The sequence below is a fragment of the Varroa destructor genome, unplaced genomic scaffold (genome assembly GCF_002443255.2).
Source record: "Varroa destructor unplaced genomic scaffold, Vdes_3.0 BEIS01000003.1, whole genome shotgun sequence".
NCBI lineage: Eukaryota > Metazoa > Arthropoda > Arachnida > Mesostigmata > Varroidae > Varroa > Varroa destructor.
Window position 1 is genome coordinate 32,286,633 of NW_019211456.1, and position 23,295 is coordinate 32,309,927.

At 40.5% G+C, this 23,295-nt stretch overlaps 2 protein-coding genes across 12 annotated transcripts in view; one reads left to right on the top strand and one right to left on the bottom strand.

Annotated features, from left to right (window-relative positions):
• The first annotated feature begins 1,896 nt into the window (after window positions 1–1,896).
• Window positions 1,897–13,298, top strand: LOC111246676 (3'-5' RNA nuclease TATDN2-like). 6 transcript variants are annotated; one of them, XR_015322894.1, is made up of 12 exons: window positions 1,897–2,202; window positions 3,177–3,664; window positions 4,076–4,218; window positions 4,623–4,737; window positions 4,857–4,966; window positions 5,396–5,491; window positions 5,667–5,815; window positions 5,992–6,171; window positions 6,403–6,496; window positions 6,877–7,190; window positions 10,049–10,201; window positions 12,029–13,298. XR_015322894.1 is itself a non-coding variant. In XM_022796656.2 (10 exons), exons 2-10 carry the CDS (start codon window positions 3,250–3,252, stop codon window positions 7,093–7,095), a joined length of 1,521 nt encoding a protein of 506 aa, XP_022652391.1. In that variant the 5' UTR covers window positions 1,897–2,202; window positions 3,177–3,249; the 3' UTR covers window positions 7,096–7,768. The 6 variants fall into 6 exon arrangements, 4 of the variants coding, with proteins under 4 accessions (XP_022652391.1, XP_022652395.1, XP_086838477.1 ...); XR_015322893.1 differs by lacking the exon at window positions 12,029–13,298 and having other exon boundaries at window positions 10,049–10,750; XM_022796656.2 differs by lacking the exons at window positions 10,049–10,201; window positions 12,029–13,298 and having other exon boundaries at window positions 6,877–7,768.
• Window positions 8,382–23,295, bottom strand: part of LOC111246677 (protein Wnt-5b-like) — a 105,940-nt gene continuing 91,026 nt past the window's right edge. For 5 of the 6 annotated variants that reach the window (XM_022796667.2, XM_022796663.2, XM_022796662.2 and 2 more), the window contains 5 exons: window positions 23,001–23,112; window positions 11,685–11,756; window positions 10,849–11,019; window positions 10,380–10,518; window positions 8,382–10,190 (listed from right to left, as the gene is read on the bottom strand). In XM_022796667.2, coding sequence (XP_022652402.1) covers window positions 10,039–10,190; window positions 10,380–10,518; window positions 10,849–11,019; window positions 11,685–11,756; window positions 23,001–23,112 — 646 coding nt within the window. In that variant the 3' untranslated portion in view covers window positions 8,382–10,038. The remainder of the gene's footprint in view (window positions 10,191–10,379; window positions 10,519–10,848; window positions 11,020–11,684; window positions 11,757–23,000; window positions 23,113–23,295) is intronic. The other variant, XM_022796666.2, reaches the window with a different exon arrangement.

The following is a 23,295-nucleotide window of genomic DNA, read 5'->3' on the forward strand; positions in this document are numbered from 1 at the left end:
TGTGACTTTCTACTTTTGAACTTCCGAAACCTGCCTCGCCGCAGCAGCTGTCTCCAATCCAAAGTATTTAGAAGGGAATAGTAAAAGCTCATTGTATAAGAACCGATTGTGGATACGGCTATAAACGCCGAGACAACTTATTGTACATCTTATTAAAACTATACATAAAAAACAGATCTATATCGTTGTTGCTAGTAGTTCCAATGCTGCTGAGACAGGGTCCAGGGAAAGCTTAGACACGGACTGATTTTATGTACGCATAATTTTCATTATTTCGCCTCTATGTGCTGAAACGATAACACCAATATAGTGTTGAACTGCTTTTCAATTAGCAAAAAATGCTATAATCAACTGAAATTGTCGCTAACGCTACCATGTAATTATTTAGAGCAGCCTCTTTGATCAACGAATTAACTGCAAGGATATAGATGACAGTCTAAATAAGGTCTCACATATGGACTAGTATGTTTGACCCTGAGCTTTTCGCTTGAGCCGATATGTTCTATATGCAAACACCAACTAAACAACAACAAGACGAATTCAAGAAGCATAAATATATCCATCTACTCACCTTAAAAACAATAGCTACTTATCTTATGTTCTTGCAGTAGTATTTACATAATTTTCCATGATGACAGACACGAATAATTAGCACGCGTGTGTATGTTAGTACATTTTAATATGAACATATAAAGTGTAATCTTAACGTATGCAAATATATTTTGTTTAAAAAATAAATTTACCATGTATTTAAAATGATATCACTACCTGAATATGGTAATATTATTGGTAAGTACTGGGAATAGGAATAACGAAGAACATCTAATGATTTTTAATTTTGTATAATGTTTCTCTAAACATATAAGACGTTATATACCCAGCGCATGTCAAAAACAAAGGTTCGAACGACATTTACAAAAAAAAATGTTATTCAATACACCTTTTTCGTTCGCAGTCATGCAAAGCAGGTTATCTAAATCCCAGCTTTTCTTTACGAGTTGCTCCGAAGACTGTAACTGTACCAGGACAAACGTTTCAGTTAATTTTTTTAGGCGAATTTAAGACCTAAACTATTTATTAGTCATTCTTAAAGTATTCTCTCTTTAATCTACAAGTAACTTTTTAATATTAACCGTGCCAGTTTTAATATTTCATGCAAGGGCTTGAGATATATATGAAGGTGTAAAAAAGGGGCAAACGGTTTAAGGAAGATTAACACTTGGAGAGTATTTAGGCGACCCAGTTATAAATTGACTTCAAAAATACTGCTTGTTAAAATGACTCTTCATTTCAAAGTAAACAATAGACATCTATCAAAAATTGCTTCTTAAACCATTTTTCATAGATGTTTTAGCTCTTTAAATGTGAACGTTTTCGAGGATTTTTTTTTAACTTGCCTTCTGGAAGTTTTCCTTGGAACTTTTAGAGGCTACGTGAACACCATAGTGCACCCCATCGATTTCGGGCAAAAGAGATGTTTATAATTTCGGTGGCGTTCGTCGCGCGAGCGCCTGTTAAATGATAACTGATCTCTACTTAAATACTAAGTACTACGCAATGTTTCTTACCACGATAAGTTTGCTTTTTATGCCTACGAGATACATGCTACGACAAACAGCCGATCAAAGCATGCCCGGATTCGAATGCTACATATATAATACGAATAAAGACCCTTTTATTTGCTACGCTCTAGCGGTCCCAGGGATACTGCAATGGTAACGTGTTTGCTTACTAAGCTTAGGGACATGGGGTGAGCTAGGCTCGAATCCGACCGAAGACAAGCTTCATTTCATACTAGAAGCCAATCATTTAAAACAACGCCGAATCGGACGTACAATTCAAAACATTTATGATGCTCCAACGAGATCTAGTTTGCCGCTCGTTTGTTACACGGTCTAAACATTCGAAAGCAAAAACAATTCGAACAACCGGGCGTGCTTAAGCAGCTCTAGCGTATTACTCTAGAAGGCGCCAGAGGTGCTTTAAAAACAATTGCTGGTGGAAGTTTATCGATGGTTCTTAGTAACTTATGTTTGTGATTTAGTATGACTGCTGGCGGAGTCCTTTGAACTCACACGACTTCCTTCGTTGACGAATTCGAAATTCAAACACATCTGACTGACTATATCGCTTTATGCCTCTAAGTTTTTCGAATGCAAGATGAGCAGTAGACGGGTTGTACGTCTTGATCGGACAAGAAGTGTAAGTTATCGCCAAGAAACCTCAGTGATGAAATTGGTTGCTTATAGTATTCGTACAGATGTCAGCAGACGACAGATGTTCTTTCAAGTTTGCAAAGTTTTCTCTATTACAAACATACGACAATCATGAGGTGTTTATGTCGAACTTTTAGGTCAATAGATAAACATCAAATTGTTTCAAATATGGTAAACGTCCAGTTAATTAGGTCTAACTGAAAGCGGCATAATTATTTTCAAACAGGGTACAAGAATCTACTTCATTCCGTCTTGTATTTTTATTTAACTTATTTTACTAAACTCAATTATTGACAAGTTTTCTATATCACATAGTTGCCTATTTATAATGGATAATTAGGTCGTGCATGAGTATTTATTTACAATGCACGCACAGCGGAAAAGATACATTATAACGATTTACATGACTTTTTTTAAGATATAATAAAAATCGCGATAATGTCGTTTTTAAATGGATAAGTATCAGTCATTTGCCAACTACAGTCGCCTCACGAATTTTATAGAAGAAGATTATTTGCGGCACCATCATTTTTAGTTATCAGGTGAATTTTTCTCTATTTCGACAGCTATGCCACTGTGTGTAGGAGAAAATCATCATATGTCGAGATATAAATGAAAACTGTGATTGCCTGTTGAACACAATCAATAGGAAAACATTTAGTTTAATTGGTACATTTTGTGCGTACGAGTCACTGCATTACCAGTTGTTCACAAATGGAAAGATGGTCGTCTACTGATGAGAAAACACCTCTATACGTCACAGATGCGACTCAAGTGATTAAACAAAGTCATGATTTTTGCTTTCTTTTGGTTGTCTAATTAAATTCCCTTTGTAGAGTTGAATAAAATCAAATGTAAGCCATATACAAATCAAATGGGGACAGCCTATAGTTAACATCCTTGTGTTGAATTTTATCGCTGTGTTTTCCACATTAAAGTACTCCGTTCGTTCTGTTTTAGCACTTCTGGCACGTGCATTTAGAACGCATCCAGCCGGCCAGCTTTATAAAAGCGTCTTGCCTTTTCATGGGCTATGTACTCTTGGCCTGTTGTATGCCATATCTTTATAGTATGTTGGCTTACGGTTGGCTATCATGTGATTAATGGTCCTTCTGTGATTCTGGGCATACAGCCTAGCCCCAGCTTCGATCGCCTCGCGCACCAGCGATCAAAAATTGGACAATCCATACCAAGTCTTCCTGTCAGCGCTCGACTTGGTGGCTTTGTAAAGAACCCAGCTTCGTTGGATAGAAGCAACAATGGTGGGCAAAACCTGCAAAGCTCCGTCGACAAGGGTATTCGAAAAAGTATTCGGAAGTCGCCAGAAAAGTACGGACCCAGTCCACCTCCATTGTGCTCCTTTATCGCGGGAAAGAACACAGGCGGTAAAGTAAGCGATAAGCAGAGCTTTCCAGCTACGGTGACCGTAAAGAGACCAATTATATTGGGTAAGCCTATGGAAAAAAGACATGATGATGATATATTTTGCGTCCCACGGTGAGTTTGCAGTATAGAAGGCTGTGCAATTTCCTTCAATTCAAACTCCTTCCTAACAATCTTATGTCATATGATGCTGTTGTTCGATATTATTTCGCTTGTCTTTAGAAGTTGCACGACACCGAAGAAGTATTATTACTAGGTTGCGACGGTCTGTAACATTGCTATTGATTGTATCGGCTTTCACATAAATTCATCTATATATTCAGATACATGCATATGTAACGTTTGATCAAAGTTCCTTTCTGGCCGCTTTTCCACCCAATAACTCATCGGATATGGAAGTTATACCTCTGGCCTTTTTGTGTACACGATGAGTTAAACATGAAAAATATATTCTTATACGAATGTTTGTTCCTTAGGTCCTGACGATTCGGATAACGACGACTCTGACGAAAAGTCCGACAGCAGAGACCGGAGTGGTAGATTAATTAATAGAGCCACAAGTGGTCACTCTCGTAGCACTGGCGGTGACAGTCGTCTGGTTCGTCCAAACAGCTTACACGTAAGACAAGCCGTCTTATACTTTGGATCTAGTGAACAGCTAACTTACAACATTGTAGGCGTGCGAGAAACGTACTATCTACAAAAGATGTTTGTTTAGCTAGGTTAAACTGGTAACAAAACAGGGACAAAAAAGGTGGCAATGCTTATCAAAGGTGATGCGAGAAACGAAAAGCGAAAATCAATGGCCTGATATGAAAATTATGGGCGGCTGTGTTATTAGGATCGACTTTCCTGACATTTGCGATAACATGAAGTTATGAAAAAGCGAGAAAATGTAATTTACTTAGAAGGTATTTGTTCCGTGATACCGTTAATACACTAGCTAAACTTGTGTACAAGCAATCAGTATGAAAGAAGCGTATTCGTGCTAATGTAGGCGTCTTGGGTCGATCGCCTGAAAAGGACGGTGCTGATTTTAGGAACGGATCAACCGTAAGGACGGAAAATCGCTTGAGCAGGCCTCGCTCAAGCAGACACGGCGATGGAATTCGCCTGGAAAGGTCTATCCATGGAATTGGTGAGCAACGTTTTCAAATGTTTGAGATTTTGCTGCTTATAAGAGTACATAGGTATAAAGTAAGTCTATTTAGAAATAGAAGCTTAAAGTTCTTTTATTAGCTAAATGTTTAATTTCAGATATCAACACATCGATGATGAGTGGCCTTGTCGATACACACATGCATATTGATTTGTCCCTTTGCTCACTAGGACAATGTGCCGGGATCACTTGGGCAGAGCACTGCAAGGTAAGTATACTCTAAGAGAAATAAATTTTATTACAGATCCTTAAGCCATTTTAAGGTATATCTTTAAATTCTTCCTGGTGATCCCATAAAACAATTTTGTTCACTGAAAGAACATTACATAGGGAATACGTAAAGATACGCCTCAAATCGTTTTATGGTACGTTACGTTTATCATTCATTTCCTGAACGAAAATAAGTTAATCGGGCAGTACCCATTCTTGACTGAAATAAAAACCCCGCTGTTCAAATAAAATTCTCTAAAAACATTTATTATTTATTGTTAAACGACGATGGATACCTTTTTGGAAAACCACGTATTTTACTAATCAAGTAATAAAAAACGTTCGCATAGATTGTTTTGCACCGTGTAAGATCGACTGACCCAAGTTTCAACTAAGTGCTTATATATAGGACTTTTGATAATTTCAGCGGCATTCGGCGCGTTTTCCCACTTGCTACGAAGGTGGGATTGCTGTGTTTTGTCAGCCCGAAGACTTCAAATGTTCATCAGCGATGCTCAATGAGGTATGAATATCGTAACGTTACACACACTCTTACAGTTATATGTTAATTTTTCTATGTTTACAAGACAATAGAACAGTGTCATAATGTATAACGTTGCTGTTATGGCTTGAATTGATTTCTATAATTTGAATTGGTTTCTAGCGCTTCGCTATATAATATCTGGTTCCAAAAACAGGCGTATCACTCAGATAAACTGTGGATGACCTTTGGAGTGCATCCGCATTTCGCTGATCGTTACTCCGAAGATAGTCTTCGAGCATGTCTTCATAAGTTCAAATCAAAAATTGTCGCCCTAGGGGAAATCGGACTCGACTGCTCTCACAAGTCAGTTTCAATATGCATTCACACATCTAATTTACGTTTAAACCATGTTTCAAAATCTTTTAGATAGGCTTTAATAATAATCTTCCTATAGGTTGTGCAAATATAGTTTATTAGAGGTAAAGGCCTATTGTTCAATAAGTTCTAGTGTGAGTCTATTTCTATGTGTCAAACCATAGGAATAATGTCAGTCTGCAGGTTCAGAAAGAGGTCTTTCGATCGCAGGCTGAAATAGGCATTGAATGCAATCTTCCTCTGGTTATTCATACACGGCTTCCGGATGGAAATGCAGAAGCACTTGCTTTTATGCGACAGTTCGTTCCAAGAGATTATCGTATTCATCGACATTGCTTCATCGGGTATGTGAGCAGTAAAACTGTGCAGAGACTGAAAAAATTATACTAACGGATATACTTAACCTTTACAAACGGTATAGGAGAAACAGTAGGAGATATGCTATACTCTCTTAATACAGCTAGCCAATATATTGTATGAAATATGGAAATCGTGGAATATGAAATTCGTATTTTTTAAAATATTTTTGATTTTTATGCTTACTTTTGGCATTTATGTTTTCTTCTACCATGCAGCAAATTAGAGGAAGCTAATGAGTGGCTGTCTCATTTCCGCAATTGTTACATTGGATTCACTCCGCTAATCAACACACAACCCGATCTAATGGAGGTAAATAGTTTATGGTTAGACGGTCGTTAGTGAAGTACTAAGGGTTAGCTAGCGAACGTAAACTTAAAGCGGCAATCATTAATTGCAACATACTGAAGCGGTGATACCGTTTATGATTTTAATGTTCTAGCTAGCCGGGTAGCTTGTCCTTCAGATTAAGGTTCCTCCATATCAACAAACTCTCTTCTGTTTTTTCATAACACTATAACTTTGAAAACTTATCAAACATAAACTACAGACTGAACTCGATATCTCGAATTAGTGGGCTCTCATTGACTAATTTAGGACCTAGTGCTAAAGGTTTTCTATTTATAAGAGTTTGATCTTAAAGGGTTACTATGTTATAGCTAAAATTTACTACATGCTTTTTCATTCTTTAGGTTGCTCGACAAATCCCCTTCGATCGGATACTGTTGGAGACAGACGCTCCGTATTTTCAAAAAGGTCTTCCAATGCTGGAAGATGGGGGACAGGCCGCTTTCACTGTACCTGGTGACGTGATTTATACGGCGATAGGAATAGCGAAGGCGCGCAATATTTCAATTGAAGCCATCATCTGCCAGACGAGATTGAACGCTAAAGCAATTTATGGTATTTAAACAGCCTACGCACTGCTCGCCTTGCAACGAATTATCGAAATATCTTCATCATCTTGTAAACATCTATCAGCATCTTGTCAACGTTGTACGTTTATGTACGTTACGTATACATTATAATAGCTATATATAATGAGAAGTCACTTAATTATCGAGTTTTCAATTTTTCGCCTATGTAACTAGACTATGTTAATTATTAAATATTTCCCTACTAGATATTTTAAGGCTGCGCAGGATTTGTACAAGCCAGCCACATGTTTAACTATAGTAGTTACACTTCTGTTAGCAATCATTGAACATTGAAACCGCTAGTTGTAGTAGTCCATTTTTTAAAAGTGGGCAAAAAAAATGTCTCGTTTATCGGACGGGGGAGTAATCGATTGCGTTTCTTAACAGTAGAAAACCTTGGCCCAAGTCGAATTGGACAATTAAACACGCCGAAAACGTTCTAACAAAGAGAAACGTACATAACGCATGCAGTTAGCAATATCAAATACGTAATAACGATACTTTCACTGTAATTGGGACCACGTAGTCCAATAGCTGGTGAAAGTGTATGGAAGAGGTTATCGATAGGTAAGCTGCTGTAAAAAAAACGCTAATCGGTGTGACTAGTATAATCATGCCGTTAATGTGTTTGTAAAAAATAAATATACACTGAAGTATTACAATTTCACCATAAGAGTCCGTTGCTCTATATATGATGTTTAGATATCGTTTAGCACATATAGCTAATCATTTTTATTCTAAATAGAGAAATGAAGTGTCTTAGAAGTGTTCCAAGCGGCCAAAATTATTGCTTCCTTTTTATTTTCCGCGTTCATCATTCCGACATACGAATCATATCAACGAAATTGTTTGTTCAATTACCTTATTTCAACACAAATATAGTCCTTATTGAGAGGACGTAGGAAAGGTCAGAGGCAGTTCGTTTAAACTGCTTTAGATTTGTCAGGGCAACCCTCTGAGAAAACGGCCTAAGAGTTCCATAATTCAATTCAATATTTAACTTACAAAATCAAAATTACGCAACTATTAAATTAGGCAAACGTGTCTTCAAAATATCATGTATTTTGATAGAGTCAAACGGAATATAGGGACCGTGTTATCAAGCCAGCATGTAAAGTGTTCAAGCAAGAACGCAGCGTGTACGTTCGTAGCGTTTTTTTATCGCTTTCGAGGCGGGCGATGCAATTCTGTCGAACATGATTAAGACTGCACGAAATTTTAGAGCCGCCTTATATGTATTTTGGTTTGTTCTATTCTAGATAAAGCAAAACACAACCGTATAGGGAGATCTCAGATTGATTTTATTTTCTACCCTCCAAATTGCTGTATATTTAAGCGAGGTGTTTGTGACTGTTTCTTTAGTGAGTGCGCTTATCAATTCACTACGCGCCATATATAGTAATAATAATAATAATCTTAATCAATAGTCGAGTGATTTATTTTGTCTTATAGGAACGCTACGGGCCGATCTCCCGCCAGGATTTCAAGTCGAAATCGAGTGGCTAGACGGGAATCGGCTCGTCCTCAGTATCTAGACTTCTTATAAGTCCATAGATTTTTGAGGTATTCATTTTGTCTCGAGCCTTAAAAGGAGCCCTATCGTTTCACCTCCGTTTGTTCTTCTTGTTAGCAATTACCCGTTAATCTGTTCTCTCAACATTTCTGTGACACCTATTTCATTGACAAATATCATAGAGAATAGAAATCTTATATAATTATTACGGCTAGTTTGACGTACACGTATGTGAATTCCTACCTCTATGTAGTTTCTTAGGGGCCACGCTACGATGATCAGTCTTGCGATTTTTCCGTATTGTTCAGAACTGATTATAAGAAGTGTTCCCAATTACCGCACTTATTATATCTTGCTGGCTCGACGGCTTAACGGGCTTCGTACCGCTGTATCTGCCGCTTTCGCCATCTTCTGAAACATCCTAAGTCTTTCCCAATTTTTCTTCATGTTTTCAGGGTCCGCTTGAGTTCTCTGTGGCTGTCATTGTTCTGATGGGTTTTTTCACTCAGTGATCATTACCTACTTTATGTATATACGTTCTATCTATTTTGATCGGTGGAAAAGGGAGTTTAAGGTGTGTCGAATGCGGAATAGTTGGGTGGTGGATCTCTGCGGAAAGGAGATTTTGGGTGAGATGAATAATAGATATTTGCCACGTCCTCGTCGGGTCGTCTGCGCTTCCGCGCGTTGTTTTGGCAGGTAATCCAGGATTGACGACAACAGCCTAAAGCGAGAACCACAATTTGTATCATATCCGTTTAGTTGGTGTATTTGAGTACGGCCGCTGTTGATTTTAAATCCGAGTGATATCGCAGCTTCTGTACTGTCGCGCCTATATAAGGTCGCTATTGAGATAACCGCTACTGAGAGCTGTCGTTATTATCACCTCGAATAATATTTTCTACGTCTATACAATACAGGGCATATTAAATTACGACACTCGAATCAGTTTCATAGTATTCGTCCGAGTGTGACGAGCGACTGTGTAGCTTCTCCAATTCTTATTATTGGGCTTGGATCGTCATCGTATTATCATGAGGATATCGCAGTTTATGTTCGTGCTGTTCGCGTATTGCTTTACTACGGGACATCCTTGTCGAGACACTCGACCATCGTCACATACACTTTAACGTTCTTTGTTGTTTGAAGCTCCGCAAACAAAACAGAACATTATATAGGGATACTTTGTGACGTTGGCAGTTCAATGAATATGGGCCCTCGAACTAGATATAATGGTGAGGTGTTTGCCAAAACTTGCTGGAGGCATCATTAAGCCTGAGGTGATTCAATTATTTAGCTCGTTTAAGAGTAATAATGTGACTATGTTTTCTGCGTGTACATGTACGGCGTTTATGTAAAGTGTTTATTTATATATAGAGTTGTTGATTGTTTATGTATATATGAGGCTGGTTTTCTCTCTTCATTTATTTACAGGTGGTGATCTCGACAATGTTTGTGCACGTCTTGCATTCGACATAACAACACCACTGAAATTTGCATTTGCATCGCTCTTTGACCTTCATACGTTTCGTTGTATAGCCTCGCCCACAGCACATTTGCGAACATCCATCTGGACCTGTAAAGGCAGTAAGTCACGAAAGTGATTATTAAATACAATATGAGCGGTCCAGTGAAAAAGGACGAAGCAATATTATGTACAGAGATTATCTGCAACAAGTGTGCTGGTGGGCTCTTGTCTTCCTGCGTGGAAAATAATCAATCTTTTAAAATTGTACTGTCTGAAAGTTGAGATCTTGTCCTATACCATTTGAGGCCTTATTACATCTTCTGTCTCGAGTGCCGAAGGAACCTGCAGTGGAGTTGAATGTGCAATAATCTGGGCTGTCTTTTATGAAGATCAGGTCATCAGCTGTCGGCGTCCGAATATGTCGCTTCGATCGTACCTAGAAGCGAAAATACGACAACAACAACAACAACAACAAAAGATACAAAGTGACAAAAGATGTTTGTCACTATTGAAGGAATACTGCGAAAATGGATTACTCATAACTGGCAAAGATATGACTGATAAAATGCATTCGGATTACCCTAGGAACTGTGCTACGAAAAACTCGTCCTCTTTGAGGTCATTGTGTAGTACCTTAAGATAAAAAAAAGATCTTTTTCGTCTTTCGATCCACTTATGTCTTGAAGGGTTTAGTCTGTAGATCGTGCATATGCTTAATTTCGTGATAGGAAAATAGGCAGAAGTAAGTTTGTCGAGACTTGTTTACCTGTAGACGACCTCTCTTGTTCAGCTTCACTTGTGTGGCAAGGTCGTATTTATTCCGGATGTGTTCCCCGACCGCTCGAAATGGTGACAGTTGTTTCCAGCACGTGATCACCGAACAGGAGCCCGACACTCCATGACATTTACAAGTAAGACGCATCGCGCGGATTACTGACTGTAACCAAGAGCAAAAACAGAGAGAACAGTTAATACGAAAGGTGCATCGAAAACCAATGGAATATATTGGACGATAATGCAACGCGACTTAGTACAGCGACATATACTAGCAAATACACAAATACGGTCACAATGAAACTGTTCAATAGTCATATGCTTTCATATGATATTTGTGCATTTCGTTTATGATTCAATGTGCATCGCTATCTAATGGTTTGAATGAGTATGACAGGTCATAAAATAGAAATAATGATGGGCTCTTGAAACGAAGAACTATTTTATAGGAGCTCGAAATATCTCGGTTGTCGTAGGTTACGGCATCCCATACGCATCAATGAATGGAATGAGACTCAAATTAGACAAACATATAATTACTAGACGCGATTATTGTCGGAATCCATATAACGAACGATTTTATATAAAGAAGTAACAACAGGAAACGAGAAGCAGGATTATAAGTTTGTCAGGAATGATAGAAATCACTATATTGAATGGCAGTTTAAATTCGTTTTCGATTTAGGACACTATTATGGGATTGAGCCTGACACGTGGTCATGTTACGTGACGTGGTAGCGACGGGTCAGAATAGTCATCGTCTGATAGTGCTCTCTAGAGCAAATCTCATCTTAATTTATTAGAATAATTTTCCTGATGGACACGTACCTTGTCTCGCCGACTGATTTGCTCTATCTTGCTATTAACAAACGACCGTACACAGTTTGGACCATCGTATCCCTAAAACGAGTTTTCGACCTTCCATTTAACAACGTTCGGAATTTATAATAGTCAACCTCATATCTTCTATAAAGCTGGAATTCGCTCGATCCATAAAAAAACTGCTCATTAAGTACGCTAAGAATGTCACATTACAAACATGTTAACTTAGTAATTACACTTCTCAAAGCAAAACAAAAACTTGAGCCTTTGCTAGACCACAAATCACGATCAAGTGTAAATTTAGATCTAGTCCTATAGAATAGTTCACTTTAATACCTGCAGCTTTTCAGGGCGGTTCGAAGCGAATGGTTGAACTCCGCGAGCCTTCGTCTCCCTATTGAAACTTCCCGGCTTCAAACTATGCCAGCGGCCAGGGGGGTTGGCGGTATCGAGACATTAGATCTGACAAAGATCAATGGAGACGATCAAGCGAGTGAAGAGAAATGGCGATCGGGATGATGGGAGCGGGAATGAGGGATACGTGAAGTGGTGCCGGGACGAGAGCAAACACGTACGGAAAAAAGCCTGATCACGGCAGACTTTAAAGCAAAAGAAGAGATGGAAACCAGGTGAACTTGGAAGGTTTGGGGGGGAGGGGTTGCCGCCATGATTTTTGGAGGGGTATCTGTGTACACTTGGAGGGTAAGGCTGCTTCTGCTGCATAAGGGTGAGAAGGGAGTAGTACGAGGGGGACAGGGGCTGACGCCATTTCAGGGCAGCGAACCAGAAGCCCAACACAGTTGGGTTGAAAAGCACATTATAGATAGAGCAGGCGGAGTTCGCCAGCGGAGGATGTCTCTGAGGCGGAACAGCCTCGTCGCGCCGTATATTGACGACTACCTAATAGTAGTAGCTACCAGCAAAACTGTGGCGGGCAGGTATAAGCGCAGGTATATAGCAAGTGGGTGATATTTTGAGCAGAAAGTGAAACATGGCGGAATCGTCGGTATGACGGCAAATCGATTAGGTTAAAATTGTTTGAAACAGTTCGCGAAAGCCACAATGCCGCAAGATCTTTTTGTGTGATTAGAACAGTACGATGGGTGATGGAGTGAGTGGCTTGACTGATGCCGTGACCCAGCTGTTTGATAGTTGCGAACTGTCTGTAAACTATTTCTCCAACTGCTTTCTTTCTACGCCTTGGCGGGGCGTCTAAAGTAAGGAAAAAGGCGCGTAAAATGTAATCAGATTAGATTGATCTTCCTAAAGCTATGAACATTATTAAATGCTTTATCGGAACAAACTTTTGTTCTAGATTATTGGCTGCAGAGATAATAGGAAGCTAGAGTACAGGTCAAAAGTAAGGTGAACCTTACATTTATTGCATACACGCGGGCAGAATCGACAGTAAAAACTGTAGCTCTTTTAAAACTATATAGTCTGGGTGCAATTCGCAGTCGTAAAGTAACAGTTACATAACAAAAATACACTTGAATCACTACAAAAAGTTTACTGATTTCGCCTTTCGTGATATACAAAGAAAAGCAAACTAGAAGTACTTCTAATACATTTTTTATTCCGATCGCATATAAATCAATAATAAATGCATGAAATGTGCAAGTGTGGTATATTTATTATGTGTTTGCGGTCTTTCAAGATCCTATTTTCACAACCTCCTTAAGTCGTTGATGGAGGATGAATTTTGGGGTATTCACACGAATGGGCACTAAGGACTAACGAAAACGTTGATACATGGTGTATTAGAAAACAATTATTATGACAAAAAAATCTGAGGTATGGTATTCGTGCAAAAAGATTGGTTGTAACAACCATAGGTGAAAAATCGACGACATTTTGACCTGACAGTGGAGCACGTCGTTGAGGTTAGCACCTTTTAGACCTCTAATGGCTTAATGTTAGTTTTCCCTATCGTTTTCTTATAGTACGGAAACGGTAGATTTTCTGATGCACTCGTGAAAAATATCGTAGCCAAATTGATCTTTTTAGTTATTTTATACTATGTTTTTGGTTTATATTTTTAGTCATCTTATTACGTCATAGCAATAATAAGAACACTTATTTTAAGAATTGCACTTCTTTTTTCTTATTTTATATTGCATTTTCGTTTACTGCATAGATGACATTATAAAAAACCTATTCACGACGTCTGCGATTTCTCTTGAGGATATGATTACCCAGAAATGTTATTGCATGCTATAGTTTTTGCGTGCTTGGTACATTCAGCAAAGCATACGGGTCAAAAAGGTAGACAATTTTTCGTGTCGCTGCTTCGCCACTTCATGCCCAGATATACCATCCTGCTGGATAATTCTTGGCTTTCCTTCCATTTTTTTTTGTTTTGTATCCTTTCCTACTTTCTCCTGGTCGTATGGCATGCACAGAGTGCGTTCATCCAGAACTCGTCATTAGTAGCACGATCACCAAGAGCGGTGTCTTTGTAATGGTATTGTGGCCGACAAATTACTGATGGACAAGCGATTATCTAGCGAAGAAAATTCGAGCCGTTGAGACAAGGTAGGCTACGCTATCATCAACAAGAGCTGGGCGGTAATCAAAGATTCGTCGATGAACGAAGACCTTGTAGGAGCAGCTACTGCAGCAGTCGACAGGAGTGGCAATATATTGGCTGGACCTTCCTCTTGTGATATATACATCAAATCATCAGATCGTCAAATCAAAACGTTTCTACTCGTTGAGTTCCTCGCATCAAAAATCGCTTTTGGATATATAGCACCAGCATGGCTACGCGGTGACCATCCATCTACTGATCTGAGATAACAACATTTTCGTGTTGTCATGCGCGAATATCTGAGCAAGTCGCAATGTCCTCTTCGGTATATTACTAAATATAAATTTGATAGATAACAAGGAGGAATACGATATGCCAAAACGCAAGTTCAGTCTGTAATAAGCTTGGTTTTCTTCAGCTAACGAAAGTCAGCACTGAGCATATAACAAACAATAGGAGCCCATAAAACAACGAACAAGTACACCCATATGTCTTAATTCTATTTGATCATTTTCATTATGAAGTATTTCCAGAACAGTGTTTATTCTGCGCAGATGGGCTGTCAACGACACCGAATGACCAAGCACATGAACCACATGAGGTTTCTACTAAACCAGCGTCCACGAACCATTGGTCGCTCTTTACTGTATTATGGCAACAACCGTGCACTGTATTTCGACGTGTACATCTGTAACGCATATCGATTAGGTTAAATGTGTAACCCAAATTTTTCGGCTAGCTTGAGTCGCTGCCTTCTGGTAAAGTGTCCTGAATAGTTATGTACCTGTCTCTTTCAGTTCGCAACACAGGTTGGGCAAAAACGCGAAATCGTGCGTTCAACTATGACAATGCTACATTTCGGCATAGGCGAATAAATTTCTACAGCCTTTATAGCGCTAAAGTTCTGCTATACGAAGTTAATTATGTTTCAACTTCTCGACCGATTATGACCGCATGGGGTCTCACGTAGTGATTCGCTGTGAGAATTGTACCGATCGATGTAGGAAGATATCTATTTTATGTACAGCTGGCTGTCGCCATTTCCGTTACCAATGCCCTCGCCCAGGCTGCTGCTGTTAGCGAAGGTTCCAGTGTTGACGGCATTCTTTTTACCCCTGCGTGTTTTCCTACGTGTAGACTTCGCTTCTGAGCCAGATGCAGGTCGCTGCTACCCCATCTTATGTATATGCGAGAATGCCGACCAGCCAATCGTTGGCTGGCATGTAACTCGCAGGCGCTTTACATACTATACTTGGTGCGTTTATAAAGCAATATGTCAAAACCTGAAAGGAAGAGCTAGGCCAGCATCAAGCAGCAGTTCCTTCGTGAGCCCCTCGCGTAGACCAACTCTGGTGCGTATCAATAGGAGCTGAGTAGGACTGCCAGGGGAGGCAGTTGCAGAAAGCAAATGTAACGGTATCACCGAGGAATAGCTTTGAGCTAGGGCTCGTAGATACCACAGCACGCTGAATACCTACTGCTGGGCTTGGCCCAGCTGCCGAGTTCAACTCCGCCGCTGCAGCTCGTCAACCCACCATTACGGCTACAAGGACTGTTATTTCTTGAAGCGTCTGAACAGTTCCATAACAGCAGCTCACACGCCATATACAAATTCGTCCCAATTTTCAAGTCTTTGACCCAGCAAATAGCTTTTTTTCATACGAACGACCGTAGTATTGGAACGTCGTAAGGGTATATTGGTAAATAAAGAGCACAGCGAATCTTAATGTGCTCGGTAGGTGACTTGTTGGGAACACCACACACCAATGATATGTCTAGAAGTATAATAGGGCGTGCAATTAGTGAACTCTGAGGAGTTACAATATAATAGATGGCAACGTATTCCATGTCTCTTAGACCGACATTTCAAGTCTTATTACTCAGGTAACGGACTTCCTGAGCAGTTCATGTCACATTAGCTCAACAGAAAAACACATTCAATCATCTAGTAGTTTTTCTCTATCAACCACGCGATGAATTTCTCAATGCTAAAACAACAGTCAGAAGCTAGACTAAAATAAAGAACACAACGGCTGATCTTGACACATGTGTATTCGCTAGCGTTGAACCGAACGTTTTGAGCGGGTACGAGTGTGGATCAGTCCGTTCACGCATCGACGTCCGGAACTGGTGAAGCATCTATTTGGAGATACACTCTTTGAAATCATCCGTATCTCATATTCGTTGTACTTCGCGAGAGTGCATACCTGCCTTCATCTTGTTCCTGAGTAAAAGCAAGGAAGCGTAAGTAAAAGTACCGGATGCGTTCCTTGAACTAGAGATCATTCTTCAGTGTCACAGTGTAGTTGACGATACGAGAGACTTTGCCCTGTTAGCTTCTGGGATCTGTTTTCTCTTAGTTGAATGTTGTTGTTGTCGTGGTGGTTATTGTATAGATCGAGTTTGAATAGTAAATTCTATAGTAATGCATAAAGCGTTTCCTCTCAATCTACTTCATTGCTGTCGAGTACAACAGCCGCCGGTCGTACTTAGACCTGCGGATGTCTTTAATAATATTATTCAGCTGTGTCGCCCTCCTATCTTGTTCGCTGTTTTTGAAGGAAATGCTTTGAAGGTAGTACAATTATCTTTTCAACGTATACAAAGTAAGAGCAGGAGGTAGCATTGATCACGGCCACCTATAGCCGATTAGTACGCCGCTGTAAGAGGGAGAGGTTTGCATTGTATGCCAACTTGCTTACTGTTCAATGAATTACCCCTGGAAACGGCCAGGGTCAAAAAAGTTAGCAGATTATGTAGATGATACGGACACCTATCAATAAGTGGCCTTTGAAATTGGTCTCTTAAGCAATCTACAGTAATATCCTGTTTTTTCGTTACAGCACTTAGATAGGAAGAAGCAGCTCTGCAGCAGTAGGATAGACCGTTTTACTTAAGGTTTCCAATCTAAACGGAGCTTTGGCTGGTGATCTCTTGGGAAATGCCAGTATGTACGCCAAACTTTCCTTGGTGAACAGATGCATGAAGGTGCATGAGTAACTATGTCAATACACATATAGCTCAAAAAAAGGAGCATCTGAATAAAGGACTTCAACGCTATTAGTCCAGATCAAAGCACAGATGGTGTGGTAGGACGAAATACGTGTTGTATTTCTTAAGAGCCGAAATTTCCAACCGTCTATATTATTTTTAGGCGGGAACTCGTAATAAGTATATAATCAAGTGCGATATCAATTGACAAGTCCTTGTAGTGCTGATCTGTTCGCTTCGCACTGCTACTTAGAAACGTTTCGTGGTATCAACCATTAAATTCTACTGACGCTCACCCTAGTAGGCCTGTTTCAAGCATGCGTTGAACATATTTAGCACAGGATTACAAAAATAGTCACCAGGATAACTAAAAAGTGGCTCAACGACCATCGGGTCTGCTTCTATCGGACAGACCATGTTACCCTTCTATGCAGATTAGGATGAGAAACGAATAATAATAAAACGAAATAATAATAATAACGGATAACGAAATGATAATAACAGCTGTGTCGGCTGGCTTTCCTGCTGACGCGCAAAGAGAAATGACTCTCAGGACAGAAGCTACGCGGGGCCGCCTGTAAACGTCCCCGGTAGCAAAGCGAACTCACTCACACCCATGAAAGACAGACAAAACGAGGCTATCGAAAATGTCCGAGGCCGCTTCGTCGATCAGTTGTCCGAAATCGTTCCGCGATCTCTGTTTTGTCGGATTCGTCTCGGGGGCTGGGGTGACAGCATATTTCGTAGATGGCCCTGTCGAAACGGAATAGTTTGAAATATGCCTGTTATGTGCTAGTTCGCCCATTCACCTCCCATAGGCAACAACACGAGACGTTATGGAATGGGATAGGATCGAAATCAGTCTTGCCCTGAGCAGCGGTCCATCGTACCAGCCATGCTAGTTAGCTGACACTGACAAGCAACGCTACGTTCTACAAAACGGTCATCGCGACTTTTCTACCAATATGAAGCCCACGGAAAAAGCTGATATATACGCGTATCTGCAGGATGGACACGCGCACTACGTCCGGTCACTTCGGCTCTTTGCGCCTCAATACCTATAGCGTCGTTATCAGAAAAAGAGAGGAGACCCCCAGATGATCGCAGGCTGGGGGATTAAAATGGCCCGATGACTTTTGCCGGTCGATCATGGGGGCCCTACAAGGAGAGGATTGGAGAAGAAAGGTGAAAAAAGGGAACGTGCGTCCGCTGCCGTGAATGTCGGAAATACGAAGACTGGCTGTCTACATCTTTGTGCGTGTGTGCGCACGTATGAGTAGATAGGCAAAAGTAGAACTCATGAAGGCACAAACTGCAAATATTTCCCCTGGCGAACGATCTTTTTTACTCGCTCGAATCTCCCTTTTTAGGCGGTTCGTCTCGAAAAGCAGAACATCATCGCCATTCGAACGTTTTGGTGCCGCTCCAAACCATATCCCGGTATACTATGCTCGAGCCTATAAGTGGCGGCCAAACAGCGGCAAGATAGCCATAGTAGGAGACTGGACAGGAACGCAGCGAGAACTATGGTGAGGTCACAATAGACGATTAAGGAAGATACAAGCGAGAATTTTCGTTCTTCTTTGTTCCTACCCATGATCATATCGGGCGCGATGACGAAAGACAGCGGATTTTTTTCATCCATTCTCCTGCTATATCGCTCTATACATTGAGTGGGCTAAGTGCAAGCAGGAACTCAATTGTAAGGAAAACAAAAAGAGACCCTGTACAGATACACATTGGGATAGCACACAGACTTACATTAACAAATAGAAGATAACAATTTTCGAAATAAATTCCAAACACCTGTGTGGGATCTCGACTTGGAGATCGTTGCTTAGATGTGTCACGTTCCGCACTGCCCTTCACTGTTACGTGTGAGCGAGGTGTGCACTGCAATGCAATCGAAGACTCAAACCTCACACTGAAATAAATTTGCGAATTTCTCTCGTTAATGAGTAACCTCGTTGACGGAAAACTTATTCATTTTAGAACACAACCCACTGCACTACAGATTGCAATTATAGAGCTAGAAAATTTGCTTATTTCGCGCGTACTGCATGTGACTAGCTGCTACATGTACATAGTTTACATTGTTAAACAGTCAAATATTGTTACATTAATAATTGCTACTGATGGCGTCACAATGATAATAAAGGTATTCACGCCACTGATATTTTGATGGTCTTCATTTTGCTATAAGCCGGTTTCTAGTCAGCGGTGGTTATGCGACGCAGACCCATGCAATACCAGAGCAGATAGATGTCGTCGACAGTTGTAGGTGTCTGGGCCATTGGCTTCCTAACTCGATTTGACTATGTTCGTATTAATACTCTTCTTTACTCCTTTCTAAACCTACGAAACGACCAGAGTTTAGCAATCAAGGCCCAAGTAGAGTTACAGTCGTATCATAACTGCTGTACTAGGGGGCAGTATACGAAAACCCTGACGTGTAGTTTAGGTTAGACGCTGCAGTTTTAGAAGGTGATTACTTCTATAAAACGCTCTCATTGTCTGCGCGTTAATACGTGACTATTCCTATTACGATTAATCTAATAGTAGATTGTTATTATTGCTAGACAGATTGATGTGGAGGAAAAGACACCTAGATATTTTGTGCACATTCTGCATGTTGCCATCAGGTGAAAGATACTTAAAGACGCTGGATCGGAAGCTTCTCGGTCAGCTATACGGCTAAGACTACACGCTATACTGGACGTGGTCTACTGATATAAGTGTACAATGGCCAAACGCGAGCGAATATCTCTACCTGGAAATTAACGAACTCGTTTCTGATCGTTCATTGACGCTAACGTTGTTCAGTGCCTTCGATAGATCCGTTGAACAGTCGTGCAGTCTGAGTCGTCATTTACGCCTACGCATCTCAAAGTAATTCGTTAGCCCTTCGACTTCGAAAAGCAACCAAAGGGTTGTTTTTTACCTCAATTTAGTGTCGCAGACCGCTTACATGATCTGGCACGGCAAGTCACAATACATTGTAATGTACAGTAAAGAAGAGTTAACAAAAACATATTTGCTCAAGACAGTTTACTTGAAATCGTTTCGAAAATTAAAGCGGAAAAGAGTTTTCCAGCGAGTTCCATCTTACCTAAATGCATGAAGAACGTGCGTCCTTTCGAAATTTAGAGAAACTACTGCACTCCGCTAGATTCAATCCAAAGGTTTGGGTAAAAAAAAAAATCATTTTTTATCTTTTCTCTATACACAAATCGTTTATCTACGCATTTTTCAGTTTGATGTTTTTTGTTATATATTCTAGTTTCAATCTAGGCTATGATTTACAAGACTTTACATCGAAGATTATCATATAAATATTATGAAAACTTTCCAAGTCTATAATTGATTGCCTGCTCTCAGATCCATGGATGCTGCAGGAGCCGAATAGATGAAAAAATAGTAGTATTTTACACATAGCCCTAATTCACGGTTTAGAAATTATAGTCTCAATTATGGCTACGTCATGTTATGTAACGATTCTTTACCGACAAATATCACCGATACGTTTGTTTTCGTTGGTTGCCCCCAGATTCTGTTTGTTTGCTACATTCCGTACTCACCTTAGTCATTACTAACATATTTGTCCCACCCTACTCTCATGCAAAAAACAATCAAAAGCGGCTCCAATCCAGATAGGCTAACGACTGAGAATATAAAGTAAGCAAATACTCCACAAATATCTTGAGGATGAAGAAGAGTAAATATACACGCCGCTGTGTAGTATATTAATCAGGACATGAGTCGGTTCAAACACACAGACCGTCTCGGTTCGGCGATCGATCGATAAATCTATTTATACACAGGACCTGCTTCTTGAAATGGTAAGCAATTCAGTCGGGGCATACAAACCTACTGTTAACCATTTGTGATCTGCTCGAATTGATCTCTGCTTCAGCGTGTTAGCCAGAGGCATTCCCAATGTAACTTAGTTGTCTAATGGGATCGCAGCTTTCTGGTTAGGGCATGATCGATCCTTGATTGATACTTGATTTGGCTCCCTGCAGTTGCTCTGCTTCTACTCGCGTTTATCCTACCGAGCTTTTACAACGGCTATCTTCAACCTATGGGCTATCCATAAGTCACCCTGTATCGAGACAGGTCTGGCGGGGAATCCGATCCCTTCCTCTAACGAGTGAACAAATGTCGTCTGGTCTCGTGAAGGATAGGGCCGAACAACCGAGTAACCGTTCGGCTCACAGTGACCGCCCGCATCTATCGAACGCATTCCTTTCATCCACATGATAGTGTCACCAGAACCTCTGCAACAACGAGACTTCCTGTCAATAGGCGTCAAGTGGCTGGTAAAGGCTAACGACGAAAGCTTGGGAGGCGGCCCTGCATCAACAGGACCGTTTCCCAAGCTTTACCCTTATCAGAGCAGCCCAGCGGGATAACTATCGAAAAAGGGGAAAGAGAGAGAGCGGACAGAGACGCAACATCTTCAGCAGATGCTTCGAAGGCCAATGCTGACTTGTCCGATGTTTCCACTACTCGCAGCATTAATACGAAACTGCCACCTCTCCTGTCGTTACTGATAGCCGCTGGCTTAGTGCCTGGCGCGGTCCGTCTGTTCTTCAGATCCCTATCTTGATGGTCCTAAATCAGAGGATCGGCATGGATTGGAAGCCTGCTCTACCCTCACGTTGTCCGCCTCTGATCTCCGTCCCTGGTGAATAATCTCGGCCCTTTGTGATCTCGGTCATTTAGCACTTATAATAGTTTGTTTCTTTCCTTTTCCGCTCACTCCGGATAGTGTCGATTAACATTGCAGCACAGCATGGCTCCGGTGCAGTCGACTGCGGTGTGACCAACTTTTTGTTTTCGCAGCACATGATCCGTCTTTATTAGACTTCACTGCCGCTTCCCCGCTCCCTCTTAATCTAACGGCACGGACTATGGTGATGACTGGTTGATTGTTAAGACGCACGTAGCAGCAGGTTGTGCGAATGTCCTTGCTAGTAGGATACATCGAACACGTTGATGGCTGACAAGGAGATGTAGATAGGATCACTGAGTGTTGCTGACGTAGCATCATAAACTGAAGCACAGAGAAAGTGCCGCAGTTCTGTACGGGACGAAAGGAAAGCTGTAATATTCTAACGGGTTGGGTGGTATTTGATCGCCCGAAAAGGCGCCATCGCGTCTGAGATTGCAAAGGACGCCAGGGTGACTCGTGGCCTCTATAAACTGTATGGTCTTCGGAAGAGAAAGCGAACGACAAACGATGGTGTATTGCAATATGGTCGCTCTTCATGAAGCTGAATACCGAATTCGACTAAAAACGTCGTTAAAAACTGTTTCTACTTGATCACACATGCTGCGCTATGTAAGTTATGATTAAATGCTAGATTTCTCACATTCGCAATGTACATCAATAATGTCTAATAGCATCAGTTATGATTATTCGGTACGGATGGGCTTTCTGTGATTTTTTCCTATTATCATCGGTACAAGTAATATCCATCTAGTAATTGTCATAATACATCGACACTGCATTGTCCGATGACATTTGGGTTTGCAGCAGTAACGTTAATTGTATTCTATGTGAACCTCAACGCTATAAAGACAAATGCAAAAACTAAACGTTTTAAATTTATGGGCAATTGATTATCTCGTTTGCGTCTCATTGACGACCATTCAAGCGCGGCCCCTCAGATCAAGAGCTGTGAAATTACTGTAGGGAGTTAATTAGAGTTTAATCGAAAAGCCTTCTATATGCCAATATCTAAATTGCAGATATTTCTAATTCGTTGGATTTTTGCACCTTGATACTATCTACTTACCCGTCGACCAACTTCATTATTATGGAGGTTCATTAACTTCTTCCCCTGCTGAGGCGTATTCTTGCCATATTTTTGCTCGCGCTCAGGTAGATCCACGAATCCCTCAGTGAACCTATTACCAACATTGATATTAGAACCAAACATTGAAACTTTAATTAACTATTTAATGAAAGACGCATACGGTGGCAATGGAGCTCAAACGATATATTCTGGGCATTTCCATTTATCTGATATTTATGGATGAAAAAAATCCAAATCACTTTTCGTATCTTCAAATAATTTGGAAGAATCAGAA